The sequence below is a fragment of the Eurypyga helias genome, unplaced genomic scaffold (assembly GCF_000690775.1).
Source record: "Eurypyga helias isolate BGI_N326 unplaced genomic scaffold, ASM69077v1 scaffold10429, whole genome shotgun sequence".
NCBI lineage: Eukaryota > Metazoa > Chordata > Aves > Eurypygiformes > Eurypygidae > Eurypyga > Eurypyga helias.
Genome location: NW_010270108.1, coordinates 2,352 through 14,235, shown reverse-complemented (window position 1 = coordinate 14,235; position 11,884 = coordinate 2,352). Strand labels below are relative to the sequence as shown.

General features: G+C 36.9%; 1 protein-coding gene across 1 annotated transcript in view; it reads left to right on the top strand.

The window, feature by feature from the left end:
- The first annotated feature begins 536 nt into the window (after positions 1-536).
- The window catches only part of SMAD4 (SMAD family member 4), a 13,554-nt gene continuing 2,206 nt past the window's right edge, over positions 537-11,884 (top strand). Inside the window, exons 1-9 of the mRNA XM_010158323.1 lie at positions 537-785; positions 1,711-1,885; positions 2,300-2,329; positions 3,883-4,122; positions 5,905-6,024; positions 6,155-6,265; positions 7,894-7,944; positions 10,027-10,210; positions 11,149-11,317. Coding sequence (XP_010156625.1) covers positions 537-785; positions 1,711-1,885; positions 2,300-2,329; positions 3,883-4,122; positions 5,905-6,024; positions 6,155-6,265; positions 7,894-7,944; positions 10,027-10,210; positions 11,149-11,317 — 1,329 coding nt within the window. The remainder of the gene's footprint in view (positions 786-1,710; positions 1,886-2,299; positions 2,330-3,882; positions 4,123-5,904; positions 6,025-6,154; positions 6,266-7,893; positions 7,945-10,026; positions 10,211-11,148; positions 11,318-11,884) is intronic.

Sequence of the window (11,884 nt, the reverse complement as noted above, 5' to 3'; positions counted from 1 at the left end):
CACTATTCAAATTTTGTTTAAATCAATGCCCCTTGATTCCCAGTCAGTACCTCCACTTGGTTTCATCCTACCAATATAAGACAGGAAATCCTTGTCACCGTTTTCTTCTTCCTGATTCAGAGCCTGTTCATCTAATAATCCCTACCTTTCTGTATGTACATACTATGTGTACATGTATATAAACTATAATCTTTATTTAAATATTGTTACTAGGGGAAAATAAATCTTACTTAAACCTGTGCAAGCAGTGTCTTGAGCATGTTTTAGCTATCATGGGACAAGCAATGCAGTTTTTTCATGCACTTTTAATATCCTGCACTTAGCTTGAAAATAATAGAAGCAAAAAGCCAGGCTTCCTTAGAAACACAATCTGCAATTTGTTAAATACAATTCTAATGTAGATATTTTTTCCTCCTAGGTTTTACCAAGAGACAGTACATCTAACACTTAACTTGGATCATCTTTTGTTCATCAGCTTGAAAAATCATAACAGCCCCGAAAACTGACACTTGATCTGAAAGAAAAAGCTGTGACAAATGGACAATATGTCTATTACTAACACGCCAACAAGTAATGATGCTTGTCTGAGCATTGTTCACAGCTTGATGTGCCATCGACAAGGTGGAGAGAGTGAAACTTTTGCAAAACGCGCAATTGAAAGTTTAGTTAAAAAGCTAAAGGAGAAAAAAGATGAATTGGATTCTTTGATTACAGCTATAACCACAAATGGAGCTCATCCTAGCAAGTGTGTTACAATACAGAGAACGCTGGATGGGAGGCTTCAGGTTAGTACAAGTGCAAATCAGATGTTTTCCTTCTAGTGCAGCTGGAGCGGAAGTGAGTGATGCAGGATCCTAGAGTGTTGAGGAAGAGTAGCTCTTCTCTTGCATCCCCCCTCACCCCCATGTGTAGGCATGTTTTGTGGCTGGGGCTCTGGACTGCTGCAGTGGTTGATTTTTTTTTTTTTTTAATTATTTTTTTCCCCCAAAAAAGGAGCAGAAGGCATGAGATCAGCTCTTCTAAATGAGTGTGTGTGGCAGTAAAAAGCAGGGTCACGTAACAAATTTGGCTGTTTATTCTGGTATTTTCACTACAAGCTTCTGTTATCTCTGCGTTGGTCAGCAGTGTGAAGAAAGACCTATGATCCCTTGCTAAGCTACTCTGAGGAGTCTGCACTGAGGGTTTATGTTAGCCTTATATTTTCAGTTCTCAGTACCTGTATAGATTGAGTTGCGATTTCCTTGATCCAGGACAGACGTCATGTTTGCTGGCTAGCTTTCTGTCTACCCTAGAAGCGTTTTTTGGGGTTTTTTTTCTTTTTTTTTTCTCCAGTATGATTGATTGGCATTCTTCTACTTGTAAATTCCTTATAGTGTAGCTTAGGGCCTCATTCATCTTCGGGGGCAAAACTCCATCATCCATGGTGGGGAAGGTGACCATACATACTACATTAAGCACAAATTCTGCTTCTGCCATTCTGTATCCAGTATTTTTTCTTAAGAATCAGTGTTGACTTAACCATAACAAAACCCTAATAGAAATTTATTTCTGAGTACAGAACTTGGGTAACATGTATACCACCTTATTTTTCATATTTTGATGATGAAGAGAGGTTGTGGTGGTGTGTGTTTGTCCTCTTCCACCTTTTTTTCTTCACGAAATGAAAGGTCTTGCTACTTTCCCAATCAACTTTTTTATCTAACTTTTTAGGTGGCTGGTCGCAAGGGATTCCCTCATGTGATTTACGCTCGTCTTTGGAGGTGGCCTGATCTTCATAAAAATGAACTCAAGCATGTTAAATATTGTCAGTATGCTTTTGACTTAAAATGTGACAGTGTCTGTGTAAATCCTTACCATTATGAGCGTGTAGTATCGCCTGGCATAGGTAAGTAGACTCTTGATTTAAAATAGAGCAGTGGGAATAAAATGTAAAATGTTTTCCTTTTGAGTGTAGAGAATACAGGTCTAAATTAGAAACATTAACTTTTAATGATCTAATTATAAATTGCTTTCATATCTTCTTGTCCATCTTCTTAATGGAGTTTTTACCTTTCTTTCAAATATAAAGAATAGTTTGTGGCTTTTGTTTAAGCCTTTCTGTTGGATTTGAACACAGTTCTTACAGTTAATGTGTACCCTAGGAATAATTTAGCATTGAGGCTTGTGTTGTGCTGGAGGGGTAGAGTATGTAGAGTCTGGAATAATAATTTGAAAAGGCTTATAAACTTAATGTTCAAACGTTGTTAAAGATCTCTGCGTATATAATCCCCCACATCCCCTTTTTTTCTTCTTTTTAAAGATCTCTCAGGACTGACACTACAGAGTTCTGGTAAGTAGTTCTGTTTACTGTTGCATTTCTATGGGCACAAACTGCATTAAGCTCTTTAGTATGTACACGGTTTATTCCTGTGTATCTCCTTGTGAGAGAGCATAGAGAGCAGATGGAAATGCATTTGTGTCTCTGGTTTTTGAAAACCAGCTAAGTAGCATATGAAAGGCAAGTATTGATAAATTCTTTAAGTTGAGGCTTGAGCTTGGCTTGCAGGTATGTTCTAATTGCCTGCAACTTATAAACCCCAGCAAAAAAAAGAAAAACAAAAACCTCACTGTTGAATGTTGCTAATTAAAAAAAAAAAAAAAACAAAAACCCACATCAGAAAAGTGCACCTGTGTATATATAGTAATTAATTGAATTTGGAATAATAGATGCTTATGATTTAATAAGTAGTTTAACAAGCAAATAATAGAAAATCTGAAATTAACAAAGCAGTCTAATATTCTTGTTCTCCTTGAAACTTGAGAGACATTGGATGTCCAATGGACGTTATTCAGAAATCTGAGATTGTGCACCTGGTAACTGCTTTGTTTCAAAACTGACTTTTTTTTTTCCTTCCAGAAAAAATTCGTAGAGGAAGGAAATCTGGGTAATCCAGTGTTTTTACCACATTATTAGAAGTATTCAAGCAAAAATGACTTAACCCAAACAATCCAATAAACTGCTAACTTCACAAGCTTTAACTTGTGTGCTTATCTCTGCTAATTTGCATTGTTACCTGTGTCTTCTGAAACATGATCCTTTTGTACAGAACCAAAGCTTATTAGCCAGTATTTAAATAGAGGATAAGTGTTTCCTTGTTGTGCTACTGTTTTTTCCAGCAGTAAACAGAAAATTAGTCTCAGATTTTAATGTATTTAAGGCTGCTTTAAAAATTAGCATGGGAGCTAACGTAGTGTAAGAGTTCATTAAGATATATAGAAATAAATTCTTGTAGTGCCAGTGGTAGTTATTTCCTTACACTGTATGTGGAATATTCTGAATTAGTGGCTACACTGTTAAATATAGTGTTACATGTTTTTGAATGTGAATTTGATGTTTCTAGCCAATTTGGATGGGAGTATTACTCAAGGGATGCATGAAGTTTTGTGTGCTGTGTTCATGAATTACATCTTTCATAGAAGCTTTATAGATGTTCATTCTTGTATACCAGGAATTGGTTTGTTAGCTACTGCACTAACATATATTTAGGTGCTTGACAAAAAGCATGTTTTTCCCTTTTATTAACCATGTCCAATCATGCACGCAATGATGGACGAAAAAACAAAATTTATTGGAGTCTACTACTGTGGGACTAAACTGCTTGTTTGATAGCAGTAAGCAACATAAACAATTGTTTTTTCCATCCAGCTATGCTTCATAATTTCCTGCTGCTGGCTTGAAGTGTTTATTTGTAATTTAGAGGAGTGCTTTAGCTATGTTCATATAGGTTAAATCCTCCTCCCAGTAGTTTCAGCAACATTGTTATTGCTTGAAAGTAGTAGTGCAATTCGTAGTTAAATCCTGAAAGATTTGCTTTGCATGTTTAACCGTTTGCTTCTTCACAGCTCCATCGACTATGTTGGTGAAAGATGAATATGTTCATGACTACGAGGGGCAGCCATCATTGTCTTCTGCAGAAGGCCATTCAGTCCAAACCATCCAGCATCCACCAAGTAACAGGGCATCTACAGAAGCTTATAACGGTGCATCTACAGAAGCTTATAGCCCCCCAGCCATGTTAGCTCCTACTGAGGCTAGCACTACCAGCACCACTAATTTTCCCAACATTCCTGTGGCTTCAACAAGTAAGATCATCAAGATTATATGAAATACTAAACTGTGAAAATGTGAAAGCTCAAAGATAACCACTGGCTTTTCCTAGAGTAGATCTGGCATTGGAAATGTGCTGTTGCCACACTACACTGATAGTGTGTGGCAATGTGATGTGGGCAGCCTTGTGTTAACAAAAGGTTTTAACTTGCAGCATAATTTGAGTAACTTTTCCTGGTAATCCAGTCTCTTTTTTAATGAGACTGACACTACATGAGTGTTACAAGACTATTTTGGATATGCCAAAGGTTCCATAATATAATGTTAAAGCAATTGACTGCTGACAAAACATCATGGCTATTATTGGAATAATTTGCTGTAGGAAGGGAAGAATTTTATTATTTTATTACAACAGCAAATGGGACACCAAATGAATATTCTATAAGATGGCAGTACCGAGAGGCTTCCAGACAATTCTTTAGTGTTCCACAGCTGGCAGAATGAGTCTTCCAGTTTTAACTTGATTATTTTTATAATGACCCACTGTACTACCAAAGTGACAGCCTTAATATTTTCATGAGTCTGTTGGAGTGCTGTGTCGAAGCTTTTTACTTTTCAGTGTGTATTTGGTATAAGTGAAAGTTTCGGGTTTACCAACATCAAACCTCACATGTCACTCTAGCAGGACAATGAAGCATTCCCATGTTATGTATGCAGTGTCCTGCAGCCCTAACTAGGGAAACCATGAAGTTTGGAGGGGTTTCACGTACTCTTCATCACTTCAATATCAAAGATGTGTGAATATAATGGATTTCATGTTATCAAATTAGAATTACGGTGGTATGGTGTTTTGATAATGCTCTTTAATTTTAGCTGATGACTTTTTTGCTAAAACTAATGATGGTTTTCCCAAGATGAGATACGATGTCTGTATTTGTCTCCAGTACGGAAAAAAGGAAAAGGCAGTTTAATTGTATTGCCTTTTCGCAAGAGTTTATAGTCAATAACTTTTTCTCATCAGTGCTATAATTGTTGGAGTGACGTGGACATGAGAAAACAACTTGCTTTTAGGTTTTAGTTCAAGTTTTCAATGTGTTAAATTCTGCTAGCCAGACCACTTTGAGAAAGTGCAAGTGTGAAACTACTGATCAGTTTAATGTTAATGAATGAGCTGAAGCCTTTTAAAATCAAATTCTGTTAACCTGCTCTGAAATATCTGTAGTTTTACTTCAAAGCTTAGACAATTCTTGAAATATTTATTTGGGAGGGAAAAAAATCCAGCAACTTTCTCAGGAAGGAGTCCAGTGGTGTATGCAGCTCTATTCCCAGCACTATTTTAAAAGCTAAAACACTGTTCAGTATGTTTTAGAGGAATGCAAGTTTAGGCAAGTATCCTCCTTAGGAACAGTAGTTATGCTGAAAATAAGCAACTTATTGGACCTACTGTTGGCCTATTTGGATTAATATCTAATCTACTCCAGCTATGTTATTGAATAAAACATGTGACATCTCTCCTTCTTTCGTCTCAAACTGAAAAATGAGATGTGAACAAAGCAAAGATACGGTTGATAAACAGAGTTCTCTGCATACTTCTAAAGTATTAAGGGTGTGGGAGTCAAAATTAGCTGATGCAGAGCATCTTGCTTCAAGTTTCATAAGACAGTCTGGTGGGTGGAAAAAAAATACTGAAACCAAACTTGTAAGAACTGTGTATTGCAGTGCCCTTAGTTGGGTGTATTTTCCTACACAATAGTGCTGAGCTCTTCTTAATTAAGATTTTGGAATGTTCATGAATAGGTAGTGTCTTCTTTTACCAGGTCAACCTACCAGTATATTGACAGGTAGCCATAGTGATGGACTCTTACAGATTTCTTCAGGGCCTCAGCCAGGAACTCAACAGAATGGGTTTACAGCTCAGCCAGCTACATACCGTCACAGTGAGTATATACATATGTGCACTCTTCTTAGTTTCCTAAAACCGGTTTCCAAATGTTCAGGAGTAACAGAAGATTAGAAGGGAGATGCGGAAAAACTCCCTTAAAACCAACCACTCCATTCTTTTTCTAGATAGTACTACAACTTGGACTGGGAGTCGGACAGCAGCTTACACACCTACCATACCTCACCACCAGAATGGCCATCTTCAGCATCATCCACCTATGCATCCTGGACATTACTGTAAGCAGTGCAGATTTTCAAATCACTTCCTTTGTTTTCAATTTTGTTGAATGGTGGGGGTTCATTTGTGATCATTCTTTACCCCCAAATCCTTTTTTTTGGTTATAGAACTACCAGTACTGTGTTTAGTATATTCTGATAGTCAAACACAAGAGCTTGATGAACTTTCCTCCATTAAAGCAGCAGAGATAGTTATAGTCATGCCATCTATGCTGCAGATGTCTTCCTATATCTAACCAAAATAGCGGTTCCTTTCTAAACCTCTCTTTTTAAGGCTTTGCAATCTTGTAGTGAATATTTCCTTTGTGGAAAAGGAAGTTGATTCAGAATGTGTTGCTTGGATCTTTTTCTATGAAAATGTGGAAATTCCTGGCTGTGTTCGTTTTCTAAAAATTTTGAAGTCTTGTCCTAATGATACAGTAATTTTCATTAAGCCTTGGAAGATGTGTGTCCGTGTACACTAACCAGTTTAAAAGAACTTTGAAAGCTCATGCAGTAAAGTACTTGTCAGTAAAGTGATCTCACCAAAGCCTGATTCATGAGTATAGTTGGCACGTAAACCTGAAAATGTTTTTCATCTACAAAATAGGATTATAACCTCTTCTTTTAAGGTACAGGAGATGGGAAGGGGAAAAAAATAAGTGATCCAACTTCTAATGTGTCTACCACAGTATATGTATTATAAAAGTCTAGTGCAGAAAAACCCCCACCCAAATTAAACTTTTTCTAAATTTTATGGCAAAAAGTTTGAACAGTTCTTTATTTCCTTATATAGTACTTATTCAAATCATTTATTTGCAGCAGTTGTTAGTGGAGGGGAGAATATACTGTGAATTTGTTAAAATGACTTTTCATCTTGTCTCCATCAAGAAAATTGTGGTTTAGATATGGTTACTAAGTTTCATTATTTTGTTCTGTTAGGACTCTACTTCATTTATCATATTTTGTTAGAAATATCAGGATGTAACAGTTTTAGTGGTGCTGTAGAAACATGCACTGAGAAATTTATAGAGTATCTTTCCATAATTAATATTTGTAACAAGCTGGTGATGCCACATAGAGCTTTTCTTGGGTATTGCTATTTCTCACTTCTAAGTTGTGTGTTTTAACACCTAGGAACATTCTGCCTGTTTTGACATCTTGTTGCAAAAACTGCTGTTACTTATAAGACTATGTTTAAGTCTTTCCTTCTTGTTCTCTGCATGCCTGTAAGGGACCTAGTTAGTTTATAAAAGTGGAGAGAATAAACTGACTGATAATAAGGCTGCATTCAGTGTATTTTTCTTTAGTAAATGAGTTTGGGGGCGGATGTGAAGCCCATTGGCTTCTATTATATCTCCATGTTGCATCTGGTTTCTGCTCTCTCCTGGAGCTGGGTCTGGCTTGATCAGTATGCAGCCTTACCTCCTGGGATACTAATGGAGCTCATTGCTCTACTCAACTCCTGAATTTTTAGGAAGCCTCTTCTGTGGGCATTTTTCTCCCTTGTCAGATTTGGCCAGTTGATTCAGAAATTACTGGGACTCATAACATCTGGCATCCTGACATGTCTTTTTTTTGGTAGAAAAACATGTTAAGAAAATCTTATTTTTCCTCGTGTAAAACAAATTGCATGTTTTCTTTTAAAGGGCCAGTTCACAATGAACTTGCATTCCAGCCTCCTATATCAAATCATCCTGGTGAGTAAATTCTGACATGTAATGTTAAGTATTGTGGACTTCATGGTTTGTGGTTTTTTTTTTTTTTTTTTTTTTTTTAAATCAAGTACTCTGAATCTCTCTCTCAGATTTCAAAAGGTGAGGAAAGGAGGAGAGGAACCATTTTGCGATAAGCCTTCTTTTGAATTCAGACCTCTGTTTTGAAATAGTGATGTACTCTGTGAACTGAAATTAATTTAGATGCCCAAGTCAAAAAATTGCAATACTCAAGCCCAGGCTGAGCTTGTTCATACCCTGGAGGTATCTGAACTCTGAATGTCCTCGATCCTAAACTTTGCAGGGTGTCTGAAGTTGTACATTTTGCCTGCTTAGAAACGTTGTGGAGTTTAGGTCATGCCAAAGCCCTCTTGGATCCATGATCTGGAAGTCCATCATCACAGCCACCCTGAAAGATAGGTATTACCCTTAGCATTTTGATACTGGAGTTCCTCTTTGGATCTTTGCGTACAAGCTTGCTCTTTCCAAGAGTCTTCATTAATGGTAGCAGTTCATGGAACTAAAGAGGTCTTGTCTTGCGGTACAAGCTAGCTCTGTTGCAGGTGCAAGGTGGTATTCTGTTTTTAACAGCAGCAAAGCTGTTGTCTGCATAGTTGAAAAGCCTGAAAGTTTCTCATTTATTCATTGGCCAGTGACTAAATCAGTATCAGAAATAAAACTCTTCATAACTGCTGGCTCAACTGTAGCTGAATTGTATTTCATATTATTTAGTATATCTTTATCACCCTATTGATTTACTTATTGATTTCACCCTGTTCAGTCCTCAGACATGAGTGTTTATTTGAAGATAAAAAAACTTAAAGGAATTCAGGCACCTTGGTTTATTCTTTTCTAATATAAACAGAACAACAGTTTCTTAAGATAAGTAGGTGTGCTGTTGGGTGCTGCAGTTAGTAATGAATGAGTACTACTTATGGCACTGGGAGAGAGCTCTCTTTCCTCTTGACTTGTCAGGCTGCTATGTTTAGGTCCTATCACATTAGCTCTTCTGCTTCCTCTGAGTATGCTGTAGTGCTGATTTTTGTTGCCTTCCCCAACAAGCTGCTTAAGTGCCAGCTGTGTTACCCTTGTGTAAAAATGGGCCCTTATAGTCAGCAAAGGTGCTGAGTCCCCAAAATCCCCAGTGACTTAAGCTTATGGTGACTTAAGGTTTTAATGTGTCTGAAGAGAGAAACTAACACTGAAAGCACGCACAACAAACTATGCAGAAGGCTTGACAAGCCAGTTGCTCCCAGGTAGCACACAGGCAGCAAGTACACATGTACCAAGTGACTTTGTGTCAGGTTTCCTTGCTTACTTGAGTGTTTGAGTTTCAGTAGCATCCTCTAGGGAGTCAGGGTTTCCTTTCCTTACATGGTAGCTTCTTCCAAGTACCATTTTTCCCTTGTAGGCAGTTTTACTTTTTAAAGTAGTATAAGTTAAAAGTCACATCTTTTGCTATTAAAACATGCCATTTTGTTCTGCTCTCTTGCTTAATATTTCCTTATTTTATCCCATACCTGGCTTGTGTGCAGACAAGATCAGTATGTGATCTTTGATGTTTTTCCCCCATTGCCCTGCTTTCCAAATCTGGTTTGCTTTGCAGGGAAGATAGAGAAAACTGACTTCACCTAGGAGGTAGTTACTCATATCTTAAGCCAGATCTGTTTGAGTGTTAGTTTCTGTGAGCCTAGCCACGACTACACATATATGTATTACTCCTTTATGCTAAAGGAGGACAAAATCAAGATATAGTCATAAGGTGCAGGAATTCAGAGGGTTTAAAATATCTAGCTGGAATTGTATACAATACAAAGACTTGTAAGATAGTAACTACAAAAAACCCTAGCATTGATGTGTGCTAGGGCTTGACACATCAAGCCAGTGTTCGTTGTATGTAGTATTTTTCTGTGCTAGCAGACATGTCTTTGTCTATCTGAACTTGCTTATGTGAATGTGCACTCTTTGAATGATAAATGCACTTGCAGAAGGCTTAATTGATTGTCTGGAATGGGCATATAGGGGTTTTTTGTGCCTTTCAGTCAGTTAATTGTATATATTCTTTAGCTCCAGAGTATTGGTGTTCAATTGCATATTTTGAAATGGATGTGCAAGTTGGGGAAACATTTAAGGTCCCTTCAAGCTGTCCAGTTGTTACTGTTGATGGCTACGTGGATCCTTCTGGAGGAGATCGCTTTTGCCTGGGCCAGCTTTCCAACGTGCATAGAACAGAAGCCATTGAGAGAGCAAGGTATTCTGCAGATCCCAAAAGTTCTGTATCTCTGTGGTATTTGATAATATTTTGTTTTGCCTTCAGCATGCCTCCCTTTTGAAATTACAAGTACGGTATGTTTCTTTTGACTGAATTAACTGTAGCAGAGTATATCTTTCTAGGCCACTACTGTAATGCATTCAAAATGTGAACTGTGTAACAAAGACCTTCAGTGCTTTGCAATAGTGCATTTTCATTGCTTTCAAAGGCTTTATCTTTCAGGGATAAAATTAGCAACTCATGCCATTATATATGCAAGGTGAGAATAACTGCAATATGTAGATTTGTCAAAGGAGCAAAGGAAGGTTGATAAAGAGCTAGTTGGATTTTCATTCATTTTCACCATGCATGTGCTAGGCTTTGATGTGGAAGCAGAGAACCGAAGCAGTCTTACAACTTGATTTTTCTTCTTTGAAATGAAAAGGAGTAAAATTATTTAATGTCTTCAGAAATGTTGCATTATGTAAGTTAAAATGCTAGATTACTTTAATGTGATCCAAATGAACATACAGTTCTGCAATAAAATGTGGCTTTGTATGTGTACTTGAGTGACTTTCTATACTAGAATACATGTGGGATTTCACACTTCTGAACAGAACTGAATGTGTTTGGTATCCTAGCTCTGTATTGTCAGTGAGTGCATTAGTTGCTACTTGAATATCATTGCTTCTACAATCTGTGTTTCCCATAGATCTTTACATGGCATTACAGATATTTTTTTTTTTTTTTTTACTTTACAGATTTTGTGTAACTGTACACTAACTTATACCTAAGAGGATAATTACAATTTCAAATCCTTGTATGTGGAGTGTAAATTAAGGTGTCACAGATGACTGAGAGCTGGAGAATTGTTTATTTAGTAAAGATTTGATTTATAGTATGTATACACAGGTGCATTGGAACTGTTTTTCTTTAAGGTTGCACATAGGTAAAGGGGTGCAGTTGGAATGCAAAGGAGAAGGTGACGTGTGGGTTAGATGCCTCAGTGACCACGCAGTCTTTGTTCAGAGTTACTACCTGGACAGAGAAGCAGGGCGTGCACCAGGGGATGCTGTTCACAAGATCTACCCAAGCGCATATATAAAGGTTGGTTTGATGTTCCTAGATGAAAATCGTGGGGGAAATAGCATGCATTTGGTTCTTGTCAAACTGAAAGTTTTAGGGCTGTTTGGTTTTGGGGTTTGTTTTTGGTTTTTTTTAAGGTTAATCAAAAGCAAAGTTGCATTTATTTCAGTGTCTCATAGCTTCCTTAACATTTACAAGTCACTTTAGATGACTCTTTAAAATTACTCTACACTGAAAGTATCATCTAGATACTACAAAAGTAACTAATTTTGTATTTTGTCACACACAATCTTGATAAGCTTTTCATATTTTTAGCCTTACAATTTTAAATTCTACTAATTTTTTTTTAGCATAGATTATCTATTTCTTTCTCTAAAATGAGAAAAATTAGGAAAATATGTATAAATGCAGTAGAAGTGTAAAGTGTGTGTTAGTGTTATTAACATGAAGTGATCCAGAGGCCACAGAAAGTTGCATGGAAACAAGTTACTTTCAGGAGATTCTTACTTGGACATGCCTCTGCCAGACTTGAAACTTTAGAAGTCACACTTGTTTAAAAAAACATAAAATCATTATTGAATTAGAAAT